Genomic DNA, 13,609 nt, shown 5'->3' with positions numbered 1-13,609 from the left:
ACCCAGAAGGAACTAGATTCTGCTAATAACCTGAGTAGGCTTGGAAAGGGATTTTTCCTTAGAGCCTCCAGATAAGAGCCCAGCCCAGCTGACAGCTTTACTTTACCCTTGTGGGACCCTACACAGAGAACACAGGTGAACCCATCTGGACTTCTGACCTACAGAACTGTGAGATAGTGAGTATTGGATTAAGTTGTTAAGTTTGTGGTAATTTATTATGGCAGCAATAGAAGACTAATAAATTGTGTGATTCTTCTCGATAACTACACCTAAACTCCACAAGTGGTAGTTTCTTAATATTTATTTGCAATGTTGAAAGTACACCATATCAATGAACCTTTTGTACTCTGTTATATTAAAATCCATTGGTTTATCTTGCACTTTGAATAGATCCATTATCCATGAATGATTTTGAAACATCATGAATTAGTCATCTGGAAAATATCCAGTTATGCAGATCTTCCGATTATTGACTCATTGCATGATTATACAATATTTAAAAATCATGTTCATTAATATCATTATTACTCTTATCAAAAGGTCATTAAGCTCACCGTGGCAGATAAGGTTTTTGAAAAAAAGTATTATGAAAATAAACAGAATCGTTGGGCCCTCTGGATTCTCTGTGCCACACTTTTAAGGATGCTTCCTACATCAAGGCTGGAAGGGGTGGAAAGAGACTTGAAGAGGGTGGAGTTAGTTTTACTTATTTATTTATTTTGTTACCAGGGACTGAACCCAGGAGCACTCAACCACTGAGCCATATCCCAAGCCAGTTTTGTATTTAATTTTAAGACACAATCTCATTACATTTCTTAGTGCCTTGCTAAGTTGCTGAGGCTGACTTTGAACTTGTAGTCCTCCTACCTCAGCCTCCCAAGCTGATGGACCTACAGGCATGTGCCACCGCACCCAGCTGGAGATGAAATTTTAATCATTCTTACATAAGTCCTGTCTGTAGTGGAGGCAGCTGGGAATGAAGAAAAGGAGAGAATGTGTAGGATCCTTCCCTCAAGGATCTTTGCTGTGCCCCTTCTGGCTCCTGATCTGCCTTGTCACTGAGCTACCCTCTGAAATTGCCCTCATCCTGAGATCTTGGAGGATGTTTTGCCTTAGAAGGCCAAAAATATCAACAATCACCTCCTGGCCCCGGTACCTGTCATGCCTGTTTGTCCCTCTACACTGGAGACCCACACCCTGCTAGACTAAATTTGTTTGTCTTCTACCTACCGCCCTATGTCAAATTATCAAACACCATTCCATTCACATGAAATGAACACCTGCTGTGTACCCAGTCCTGTGCCAGGTGCTAATGGGAGGAAGGAGACATGACAAAGCCACAGCCTCTTCCTGGATCACCTCAGTGAGAGGCTTATTTGACATCTGAAAAGGTAACTGGAAGAAAGTCTAGCATCCCTTCATTGAAGGGGAGCTCAGATGAGAGACATACTGTTGGAGGCAAATGCTAGCACAGTTTGGAGGCCCCCTGAAAATAGTTTGGGTTCAAAGAGGACATGAAAGGAGGGGTAGAATTCATGTTATTGGAGAGAGAGAGAAGGCAATCTAAGCAGGGGGTTGAAGGTATTCACATACAGGCACACTGAACTAACAAGCTGCTGGAAGTGACAGGAGAACTGGGTGGAGTTGGAGATGAGGCTGAAAATATAAGGAAAATATGTGAATGCCTGATTTATTCCTGTCAGTCATGGTGGCTAATGCAGGAGATTGAGCAGGATGGAAACTGTTTAGGAAGCCAAATCTGGTCCAATATGCAGAAAAAACCAGTTAGGAGGTTGGGGCTGTGGCTCAGTGGTAGAGCGCTTGCCTAGCACGTGTGAGACACTGGGTTCGATCCTCAGCACCAAACAAAAATAAATAAAATAAAGGTATTGTGTCCATCTACAACTAAATTAAAAAAAAAAAAAAAACACCTGTTAGTGTAGGTGACAGAAATGACTAATACCAATTTACCCTCAATGTTTCATTTCATCCTTACCCCAGCCTTTCAAGATAGGTACTATTATTTTCATTCCCAGTATTTGAGACCTGGATTCATTTACCCAAGGTCACCTAGATGGTAGACTACCAAGAAGGGATTCCAACCTAGGCCTGCTTCCAAAGCCTATGCCCTGAATAACACAATATACTCAACAGTTGGATGGGGATAGTTATAATAATGATAAAAGCCAATATATACTAAGTGCTAAATATATATCAGACTTTAATCAAAATCTATACACAATTTCATTCCAATCTTCACTGCATCCCTCTTAGGTAAAGATCATTATTATTCCATATACCCCAGTCTAGAGTCCAGGATTTTCCACTTTAAAGTCTACTGCAGAAACATAGGCAATAGATGATAAGGGCCTGAGGTAGGCCATGCCACTTTATACCAATTTGGTCCTTCCTAAGTCACTTAATCTCTTTATACCTCACTTTTCTGCTCACCTTTAAGTGGAAGAAATTATACCTCATAAGATTTTTGTAAGGACTAAATCAAATAAATAAAACTATAAAGTGCTCAACACAGTGCCTGGCACATAGTAAGCACCAATAACTGTTAGCTATTTTAATGTTACTGTTGTCATTATTGTTAATTTGTCAGGATCTACCTCTCGGGAAAGTATCTGTTGCTGGTTATCTTTTGCTTATTTAGCCAGGATCACCAAGACTAAAGACAAAAGACCACACTATTGAGAAGTAAGCCTCTCTCTATCTTCTCAAAGCCCAAGGTGAGACTGGGAAAGGAGGCAGTCTCAGAGAAGAGGGGCTGCAGAGGCTGGTGCTAGATCTGGACTGCCTGAATGGCGGAGGGAAGGAGCTGAGTTGGGAGTGACCTTTCTGAGCACCCTCCTTCCCTCCCTCCTCCATCCTGGGAGTTTTGTTTTCCTAAGCCTCTGCACTCCAAATGAGGAGCAAATGGGGAGCTGCGAGAGACTCTGCCGAGAGAGCCCACACCACATGGCCCAGGCCTGACTCAAATGGCGGGACAAGAGGCAGAGGGTGCAGGAGAGCTGAGCTAGCAACAAACTGTTCTCCAGAGGGGACTCCCTGTCCCAGGAACCCGAGAGGCTGGTTTCAAGACTTGGCACATTTGGGACATTTGGACTTGAGGACACAGGCCCCAGGCACCATTTGCTATTTTCGGCTTGGAAGGGAGGACTTTCTCCCTTCCTTCTCACTCTGAGCAGCTGCTGCCTCATGCCTTGTCTTCACTTGGCACCCGCATTGGGTGTTTAGGCCTTCTGCCACCAACCCAGGGCCCTCTGGCTCAAGAGGCAGAGGTTGGAGGGAAAGAGGAAGATCATTCCTGAAGGGAGAAAAAAGCCTGTTGCTGGCGCCTTCAGCCCAGCCTTGGAGATCCTCCTTCACCAGCGTCTGCAGGCCCGGGTTCTCCCTGTTCCCTGGGTAGTCCATTCTCCTTAATAATCCCCAGTGACAGCAGTGTGGTGCAGTGGTTAAGAGCATGGACACTACCTGAACTCAAATTCCGGCTTTGTCACTTTAACTCTGTGACCTTGGGCAAGTTCCATAATCTAATCTATAGAATAAATCTTTTAGTAGTATCTTTGTCACAAGGTTGTTTGTGAGGCTAAAATTAACCCATGCAAAGTGCTGAGAACAATGCCTGCACATAAATGTTTAACAAATGTTCTCTACTCTTACTATCTGCTTCTGTGCCAGATCTCCCTGCCAAGATTACATTTCCCCTTCTTTAACCTGGCTTAGCTCAATCTCTCCCTCATCCATGAAGTCTTCCCGGCATCATCCATTCTCCAGAAGTTTGTTATATTCCCCAGGGAGACCAGGACCTTTGTGGAAGTGAAGGACTATTGCATGAACCCCGCCAACTAATGAATCACAGAATAACATTTGCATGAATCCCTTTAGTGCTGTCAATTTTTTTGACTATGACCCAGAGTTAAGAAATATATTTTTATATTTTACAGTAAGATCCAGTGTATTTGCATATCTAAAGATATATATATATATTCATATGAGTGAAACATAAGTTTCACGGAATAATATATACCCTTACCACATGTGATTCACTCTTATATTTTCTATTCATTTTGTTAAATTCTGGTTTTAACCACTAGATTGGTTTCAAGTCCTGCATTGGTTGTGACACAGTTTGTGAAACAGTGCCAGAAGAATGACCCTGAGTCTCCCCTCCTCTGTGACAAACTCTATTCAGGGTGGTATTAAGATGTTCCGAGGTCTTAAACCCTGAAAAGATTACAGATGAATGGCCTGTATATAAAATGGAGATAGAGTCAATGGGAGGCTGCAGTGAACAGTATGTGAAGGGCCAGGGAAGCAGAAGCCTGGAGAGGTAGGATGGGCTCGACTGGTGGAGGGCCGCCACAGAGAGGAGTTTGGATTATTCTTATAGGCAATTGCGAATTACTGGATTGTGTTTTTTTTTTTCATGGGGGGGGGCAATAGGAATTGAACCCAGGGGCACTCTACCACTGAGCCACATCCCCGGCCCTTTTCATTTTTTATTTTGAGACAGGGTCTTGCTAAGTTGCTGAGGCTGGCCTTCAACTTGGGATCCTCCTGCCTCAGACTACCAAATCTGGGATTATAGGTATGTACCACCTTGCCCACCCCAGTGATGATTTTAAAGGAAGAGCATGTTTAGTCATGTTTTATAAAGATTGCAGGGGCACCAGTGAGGATACATAGGCAAGGTTAAGTCAGGGGGGATCAGGAAGCTATTTGGGGCATCTAGGTGAGAGACGATAGAGGAAGTCATCATTAAGGAAACAACTGGGAGAGTGGGGGGCATGGAGAAGACAAACATGAGGAACACTGAAGAATAAAATCAACAGGACTCACAGACTGAGGTTTTTTAGCTCAAGTGACTGGGTCAATATCATGTTGTTTACTGAGGTAGGTACAGAGGAGGTTTGTTGAAGGAAAATTGTTCATCTTTGGAATGAATTTGAGATACCTATGAGGAAAATTTCAGGCTGGAAATATAACTCTCATTCTTTCATTCATTCAATAAATATTTGTAAGACTCTCAGAGAAAGTAACATTTTCCCAAGTGGAAACATAAAAGAAATAAATTAATATTCACTATCATCATAATTTTTAAAAAGAAAGATAAATTTTATCAACAAAAATTGGAAGGGAAGCTAGGTATAGTGATGCATACCTGTAATCCCAGCAACTAGGGAGGTTAAGGTAGGAGGCCGAGGTAGGAGGATCAAAAGTTCAGTCAGCCTCAGTAACTTAGCAAGGTCCTAAGCAACTTATCAAGACCCAGTCTCTAAATAAAATCTAAAAATGACTGGGGAATGTGGCTCAGTAGTTAGGTGCCCCTTGGTTCAATCTTTGTACCAAAAAGGTGGGCAGTTAGGGATATAGCTCAGTGATAGAACACCCCTGGGTTCAACCCCCAGTACCAAAACCAAGAGACAGAGAGAGAGAGAGAGAGAGAGAGAGAGAGAGAGAGAGAGAGAGAGAGAGAGAGAGAGAGAGAGAAATAGGAAGGGAATAATCTCAGAATGAAGGACACTTGTTTATAATTGAATAGATTTAGATTGTTGAAAAATTCTCTTAGGCAAACTTTTCTCATTTCACTAAGACCCATTGAAAGTGTCACTGTTTCAACCTGATCTGGAAACAGGAATTGAGAACCACTGATTTGAGAAATGGGCAGAGGGAGAGAGGTCAACAAAAGAGACTGTAAGGTTCAATCTCCAGTACCAAAAGCAGGGGAAGGAAGGAGAGGGGGCAGAGAAGAGAGAGACAGAGAAAGAGAGAGAGAGAGAGAGGGAGGAAGAGAGGAGAGAGATGGAGAAAGAGAGAATATGAATGAGGAATGAAAGAATATTAGTTCAAGGATTCCAGAGATAGGAGGAAAACAAGCAGAGCATGAACAAAGAGGTCAAAAGAGGAAGGAGAGTTTCAGAAATGAGTGTTCAACCAACAGTGTCTTTTGCCATCCATAGTTCAAAGAGGTCGTTGGATTTGGCAATTAGGAGGTTATTGGTGACCTTTGGCAGTGCCCTTTCCCTGGGATGATGGGACTGGAGCCAAACTGCAGTTGGTTGAGGTGTGAATGGGAAGCTGGAGAAAGTTTAAGTCTAGAGTGTAGAGTCTATTTTAAACAAACTTGAGGGTGCAGGAAAGATGGGGAGGAAGAGAAAGAGAGAAAAAGTTTGAGAAAGAAAGCAATTTAGGGAAGCAAGAGAATACATGTGGGGAGGGGCCAGTGCTTGATTTTGGAGGGAAGAGAGGCAGGTATTTTATACTCAGAAGAGAAAGTGGTGGTATGGGGCTGCTGAACTTCCCTGAAGAGAAGGAGCATAATGTCTGAGGAAGGGCCCAGAGGAGGAGGGTGGATAAGGACAAGTCCCTGGTGAAGGGATTAGCCTTTAACGAAAGGGGCATCTTGTCCCCTAAGAAGAGAGGGCTAGAGGAGAAGGAAGTAGGAGAGGCAGGCCAATTGGAGGTTGGGGGGCAGGGCACTGAGGTAGTTCATGCTTGAAGGCCTCTGTTTTCTCAGGGAAGTATGAGCAGAAGTTGTTCCTAGCAGGGAGAGGGGTGGGGTAATAACATGGTAGGGAACTGAAGAAAGTTTGGAATGTGGCCCAGGGAAACGTGGAGGGTGGAGCAGGGGAGTTGACAAGGGAACATGCTTGAGGATTGGTCGAGAGATATTGGTCACGCTTAGGTTGGCTGAGTCTGTCTTCCCCAAGCAGGGTTTGTCTACCTCTCTAGGCTGTGAACACCTTGAGGCAGGGTCCACAGTCCCTTCCTCTTTCTGGTCCATCCCCTTGCTAAGCAATATCCAGCAAAGTGGCCCAGAGGAGGTACCCAGTCCTCTCAGGAAGGCCTGACAAAGCCCAGAGGAACTGTAAGACTCTTACAGAAAAACAAGAAGCAAGATCTTAATTGCCCTGATAGAAAGTTCTCCATTTTAGTTGATCTAGACGTTTCTTGCTGCTGACCACCTTAATTTTGTTCTATGCTAAATGTGAAAGAGAATGACCTGGCTCCCATTTTCGCCCAGCAACAGACCTTTAATCCTACAGGCTGAGGGGAAGCCAACAAGAGGGGTCAGTGGCTTCATGTCCCACACCTGAATGAAACTACAGCAATTCTTAGGAGGCAGCGAGACACAGCAGTTCTGTAGGGAGGACAAAGAGCCATGAAAACAGGACTGAAATCTCCCTGGGCTCTGGGAGAGCATGCTGGGAGTAAGGTGTAAGGGGAACCCTGAGACCTATTGCTCAGGGAAATGAAAGGAGTGGCTGAAGGAACACAAGTTCAAGGTAGAAGGTGGCATGCATTGCACAACTAAGTCTAGTAGAGCAGTATTCCAGGGCTCAGGAGAAATGTCTGTGTTTTCCTCCTGCCTATTGTCAGAGGCCACCTAGAGGTCAAAAAAATTCCAGGGTGTGATGATATTTCTTGAGCTTCTTTCTCATGCTATCTCCTCTGGGCCCAGTCTCTTCAGCTTCACTTCTCTGGGCCTCACTCCTCATTTTAGCCAATGATGCAGTACAAACAAATTTCCGTCTCCTGGAGGTTAATTCAGCCAGAATTCTCAGAGATTGATAGAAGCTTGGATTCCCCAGCAGCTCTTCCTTCCCCTCCAGGATTCCCCTCTTCAGGATCCAGGGTCTAGCATACACTTTCAGGAACAGAGAGCTCCCCCCAAATCCTAGACAGTGCACTCATTTCATCTCAGAGAATAAAACGGTTGTGGTCTGGTACAGTTCCAGGACTTTGGGTTATAGTGACTGACCTGTTAGCAAGTTTCCCTTTGATTGAGCCGAAATGTGTCTCCCTGTAGCTTCTACCCTTGGGTCACAGCCCTGCCCTTTTAATTCACACAGAACAAGTGTAATCTCATTTGGATATTTGAAAATGGCTGTCATTTCCTCCAAGAATATTGTTTCTGCCACAGATAAGCATTTTTTCTTCGTTTCTTTTCATTATTTTTTGTCTTTACTTGTTTTTTGGTACTGGGGATTGAACCCAGGAGTACTCAACCACTGAGCCACACATCCCAGCTCCTATTACTGTTTTATTTAGAGACAGGGTCTCCCTAAGTTGCTTAGGGCCTCACTAAATTGCTGAGGCTGGCTGTGAACTCGTGATCCCCCTGTCTAGGACTTCTGAGCTGCTGGGATTATAGGTTTGTGCTACCATGCCGGCCTGTCTTTACTTTTAATAGCAGTTTGGTTGTGTATCTTTTTTGAAAATCCAGGAATGCATAAAGAAGGAAGAAAAAACCTACCATACTCTTCCTCTCAGAACCAACAACTGTAGCATTCTTTCTTCTAACCAGTCCTTTTTCCTCTGCATACTGTGCATTCTACACTGTTTTCCAACCAAAATGGGATCCTTCTCTAAATAATATTTTAGAAGATTATGTTTTTCACTCTTGAAAGTATTAACTTTTCCCTCATTCTTCTACCAGGCTAATTTTAATATGAAATTCTTTAACTTCAATAATTGATTTAACTTGCTTTGTCAGGCAAGACATTTGGGTTGTTTTCAATTTTTCCTTGCTACGCAGAACACAGTGGGGCTGGAATTTGAAGTGGGATGGGGTAAGGGGTAGGTGAATTCGGAAAAGAGGAGCCCTCAAATCAATTAGTTACATGATTTTACATCTGAGTTTTTCCATTTTCAATGTTGATAATTATACTTCCTAGAACACAACCATGAGTACCTGCCTAGTATTTGGTTGCAAAGATTTACCTGAATTAATAGAACTGGTTTCCTATTATTAGACACTGAGATAGTTTCTAATTTTTGATGATTACAAACCAGGCTGTGATGAATATCCAAGAAGCTAAATCTGTGCTGGTGCTGGACACTGAGGTCACTAGGAATATTTTCAAGACCGCTAAAGAATAAGGTGCTTGCCAGTTGTTGTAACTGGAAGCTTTCTGGCCAAGGCCCAGAAGGCTGGCTAAGGCCAAGGACTATGGTCAAGCCTCTGGCCTTGCCTGAGGACAGTACCCATTACCCAGCTGCATCACATAGTGTTCAGGTTGGCAGAGACCTTGGGGACCACTGGGCTGGCAGCCTCATCTCACACGTGAGAGAACCGAGGCCTGGGCTGGTCCTTTGACAGCTTAGCACTGGGCAGAACTCTGCCTCACCCCAGCCCTTGGCTCCTGAATGGAAAGCTGTGCTCTGCTTTCAGATTTGGAATCTGCCCCAGAGGCCCCAGAAACTCCTGCCTGCTGTCCTTCTCTGGACCATTTACTTCTAAGGCTGGAGAGAGGGGACTCAGGCACTTTTGCAAATGAACTGAGCAGCAAGGGGTGTTGAAAGAAGATTGGCAACTGGGTCTGTTTCACCCAGAATCCCCCTTTTTTTTCCTAACCCAGGTGATAGGCTTAATGGCAGTCATTCTATATCAGGTTGATCTGGCAAATCTATTTGGGGTGTAAGCTGAAATAGCAGGTGAGTCCCTCCCTTTCCTTAGAGGGGTCAGCTATTTGTACTGGGAACCAGCTTTGCTAAAAAAGCCCGCCTATCCAACTCTCTGACCCCAACAGCTCTCTGTAGTTTTGGGTGCTAATGAGCTCTCCTCCTTCCCTGCTTAGGCCTTGCTTCTGCCTGGGGAATTCACACAAATGGTGTGCAATTTGTCCCTTCTGGGTTTTCCTTTCTGACTTGGAGCTAAAGCAAACCTCTCAACCCCCACTGACACCTTGTTTATTCAACTGGGAGAGATTTCACACCCAGGAACCCAGCTCCCCCTTCCTGAGCCCCTTCCCTAAATATTCATCCCCTTCCCAATGTACCCCCGCCCCTACACTCCCTGAATAATTTATGAGTCTAGGCAGGGCTTATAAAAGGGTCTCTAGGGAAAGACCAATAGTGTGCAGAAAGTTCTGAGAAGTAGGAGAGCCCACAGCCTGCCTGACCTTGGTGTCCTAAGGATGGACCCTGCTGCTTCTGCTGCTGAGGTGCCTGTCCCAGCACTGGCCCTGGCCTTAGCACGAGTCCCCCAGGCACTCCCTGGCTTATTACACCCATCACCCCTTCTGTCTTCTGGACAAGAAGCACCTGGGAGTGGAAGGTAAGTGGAGCTTGGCATTTGGCAACCTGAACTCAGGCTTAGGGGGTTTCTAGGAGAGGGAGAAACAAGCTACTGAAGGTCCCTCTGCTCTGTAAAGGGGAGAGGCAATGGCCTCACAACCCCTCTTCACATCTCTGGCCTGGAATAATTCATTTGGCTTTTCACTTCGTTAATCCCTCCAGGTGGCAGGAGTGGATTGGGGGACAGTGGGCATTGCCAAAGCTGAAGGTCAATCAGGCAGGTCTTTGTGGACCAGGTGTAGAGTGCACTGCGTGGCTCTGGGCTCAACATGCCTAGACTGTAACTGGGGGACATGGAGATAGAGCCAATGTCTCAAGAAGCCTTTGACGGGGGCAACTGTGTTTTCCCTGAACATACCATATGACTCTCATCTGCTATTTTCCTATCTCTGTAAGTCCAGTGGGGAAACAGTCAGCCTAGGAATGTTTCTGACCCCTTCCCCCAGCCAAAGAAGATGGTAGGGTTCTGAGCTCTACTTCTTGGAGTAGGAGATAGGAGGCAAAATAGTTTCCTCCCAACCCTCATTTGTTCCTCCAAACATTTCACATTCAACATTTACTGAAGCACCTACTATGTCCCAGGCATTGTGCTAGGTGTTGAGGATTTAGATGTGACCAAACATATCTTTGAGCCTAAGAAACTCAAACACACAATCACAAAGCAATGGGATAAGAGCAATGCTAACATTGTTGAAGCAGAGAGGAGGGGCATCTATGTGCCCTTACTCATGAGCACTTAGGAAAGGCATCTTAGAGCAGATGATGCATGAACCAAGCTTTTTGAGGGCATCTTTTGTTATCTCAGGGACTCCATGTTTCAGTCTCTTCCTCCACCAATTCATCTCTCTTTTCTCCTAGAGGAGCTTGTCTTTGGAGGCCCTGGTTATCCTCCGCAAATGACCCCCCAAGGCAGGTGAGTAAGCTGGTGGATTGGGTGAGTTTGTGTCCTTGTGACATATCTTTATAGGCACATGCAGCCACACACATTCACACTGGACAGACCCCTTCCCGGAGAGCCCCTGACCTCAGTCCAACGCTGCAGATCTGAGAGCGCATCCTTATGGCTTTGCTAAAATTTGAATCCCACAGTAGCTCTGGGAAAAAGACAGGCCCAAGATTTCTATGACCAACGGAATAAAAAGAAGAGACTGAGACTCAGAGTGGGAAAAGTGTTTGGGAAGGCCCCACAGTCAGTGTGCGGCAGAGCTGGTGCCCAAATCCTAGTCTCCTGGCACCATGCCCTAGTATTCTCCCACCCCACCTCCCTGATTCTTTGCTGCTCCAGTAGAACTCTGTCCCCTGGACAGCCTCCAAACAGCTGTTGGAACAGGGGTGGGAAAGCAAAAACCCCAGGACTCTGTCCACTTGTTTTTCAACCAGAACTAAGACAGACCCACTTGTTGTAAGGAAGGGGGTTGGGGAAGTAGACCCCAGAGACATCTAAGATCTCTTCCAGATTGTTCTGCCTGCAGGTTTCTGACCTCTGATATGGAAGAGGCAGTTATCTGGCCATGCACTTTGAGCCACATGCTAGCTTTTGCTTTGGACAGGCTGCTGGTGGGGTAACAGCCGCTGAGGCCACCAAGGCTGATTCTGAATTCCATCATCCTGTCAGGTAAGCTTCTGGCACCAAGCTCAGAACTTGATATAGATACATTAGCTGTCTAAATCCTCACAACAGTCCTGTGAAGCAGGAGGAAGGAGGCATTGCTACGATCACTGTTTCACAGACAAGGAAACTAAGGCCAGGCCAAGGTTGCTCTTCCAGGAGCATTGTCACTGTTCCCTAAGGATGAGACTCTCTGCACACATCAGTGAAGGAATCCATAGTAAAAAAGATGGAAAGCACAGGGATGGAAAATTCTTGGCTATAAGTCCCCTGGGATGGGGACTAAGGTGACGGTTAGAATTGAATAGATGTGGTGCTAGGTCCTCCCACAGCTGGAGGTCCACCAGAGGTGACCTTCTTGCCAGGGCCATTTTGTAACAGTTCACAAAGTTCTATTACAAAGTTCTCTTTCAACTTTTCCCTCTCACCCCATTACTGCAGTTAAGAGAAGGGGTTTAGGGGGTGGCTTCCTTCTTGGTCCTACTGGTGACTCTACATGCACAAATGTCTACATTTGAGGCCATGTTTCTTCTCTGTCTACAGGCTTTTCTGGCCAAAATCCCGCTCCTTTGACTACCTGTACAGTGCTGGGGAGATTTTATTGCAGAACTTCCCTGTCCAGGCCACCATCAACCTGTATGAGGACTCTAACAGTGAAGAGGAGGAGGAGGAAGAGGAAGAGGAGGAGGAGAAGGAGGAGGAGAATGAAGCGGAGAAAGAGGAGGCTAATAAAAAGAGGCCAGAAGGGTGTGTCAGAGTGGGGTCTGCACCACACAGGGCAACAGCTCATTCCCCCTCCCCACCTCTGACCTGTCCAAACTGAAAGTCACTGATTGGCAAGTTTCCAAGGGCCTCAATTAGTCCAGAATCTGTAGGTACAGCTTTCTGGACTAAAAACTGGGTCCTCAAGCTGCCCAGCTCAGCCTGGCTTACCCAACTAGCTGGTGAGCCCAGGCCCCTGGCATCTCATTGTCTGGGCTGCTGACAGGATTCCTAGGAGCTCTAGGGGAAGGTAGATCTGTTTCTGAAGCCCCCAGGAAGCACAGTGGGGAAGGGCATGCCCTTGTAGAGGAGAACAGCCACTTCTCAGGGCCCTTTGACAACCAAGCCTTCCTAGGTGGCCACATAAGTCCAGACCCCCATGGAAGCCTGACTTCTGACTTTACCTCCAGGGACACCAACACCACATCCAAGCAAATTTGGGGTACCTTTTTGAAGAGTCTTGTAGGAAAAGAAAGGGACACCTAGAGAATCAGCTTGCTCGGGGGAATTCTTTCCCCCATTTTGATTGTTCTCCATTGAGATCTGAGTGTTGGCATGAGATGAATCAGGAGAAAAATAAACTAGATGATGTTTGCCTTTTTCTTGGAACTGTGCTGATTTCTTAACTGAACTCTGCCCATGTTGTGAAGCCATGAGTGGAGGGTCAGAGACCAGCTCAAGGCCAATTCATTGCTCTACCTGAGGTCAGTTGACAGATTTTTCACCATTGAGATGTAGGACTGGGGACCCAGCATGGGGCCAAGGCTTCTCATCTTGTGAAATCAGGTTTGATTAACCTTCTAGGACAGTTAAGAAAGGGAACAATACAGCCCTCAAAGGGTAGCTTGAAAGTTGGGAGTAGGGGATGGGGCTTGAGGGGAAGGTGGGAGTGTCGAAATGGCTGTGTATGTGTGAGGAGGGATATTTGGGGGACAACTAAGTTCTGTCAATTTTTTTTTTTTTTTTTTTGGTACTGGGGATTGAACCCAGGGGTGCTTAACCACTGAACCACATCCCCAGGGCTTTTTCTATTTTCTTTAGAAGATGGGGTTTTACTAAGCTGCTTAGGGACTCCCTAAGTTGCTGAGGCTGGCTTTGAACTTGTAATTCTTTTGCCTCAGTCTCCCAAACTGCTGGGATTACAGGCGT

The 13,609-nt window shown here is 45.5% G+C and overlaps 1 protein-coding gene across 1 annotated transcript; it reads left to right on the top strand.

Annotated features, from left to right (window-relative positions):
• Positions 1–9,002: 9,002 nt before the first annotated feature.
• Ripply1 (ripply transcriptional repressor 1) lies at positions 9,003–13,042 on the top strand. The gene is made up of 5 exons (XM_047536838.1): positions 9,003–9,447; positions 9,929–10,069; positions 10,948–11,002; positions 11,640–11,704; positions 12,242–13,042. Exons 2-5 carry the CDS (start codon positions 9,930–9,932, stop codon positions 12,519–12,521), a joined length of 540 nt encoding a protein of 179 aa, XP_047392794.1. The 5' UTR covers positions 9,003–9,447; position 9,929; the 3' UTR covers positions 12,522–13,042.
• Positions 13,043–13,609: the final 567 nt, after the last annotated feature.

Source organism: Sciurus carolinensis, chromosome X (genome assembly GCF_902686445.1).
Source record: "Sciurus carolinensis chromosome X, mSciCar1.2, whole genome shotgun sequence".
Taxonomy (NCBI): domain Eukaryota; kingdom Metazoa; phylum Chordata; class Mammalia; order Rodentia; family Sciuridae; genus Sciurus; species Sciurus carolinensis.
The sequence above is the reverse complement of the archived record's forward strand: the minus strand, read 5'-3'. Positions and strand labels throughout refer to the sequence as shown.

Bases quoted from the DNA above. Each gene is read 5' to 3' on its own strand.
- Ripply1 (XM_047536838.1), top strand. From the start codon at position 9,930: ATGGACCCTGCTGCTTCTGCTGCTGAGGTGCCTGTCCCAGCACTGGCC. The intron at 10,070-10,947 runs GTAAGTGGAGCT...CTTTTCTCCTAG, and splicing joins GAAGCACCTGGGAGTGGAAG to AGGAGCTTGTCTTTGGAGGC. The intron at 11,705-12,241 runs GTAAGCTTCTGG...CTCTGTCTACAG, and splicing joins GAATTCCATCATCCTGTCAG to GCTTTTCTGGCCAAAATCCC.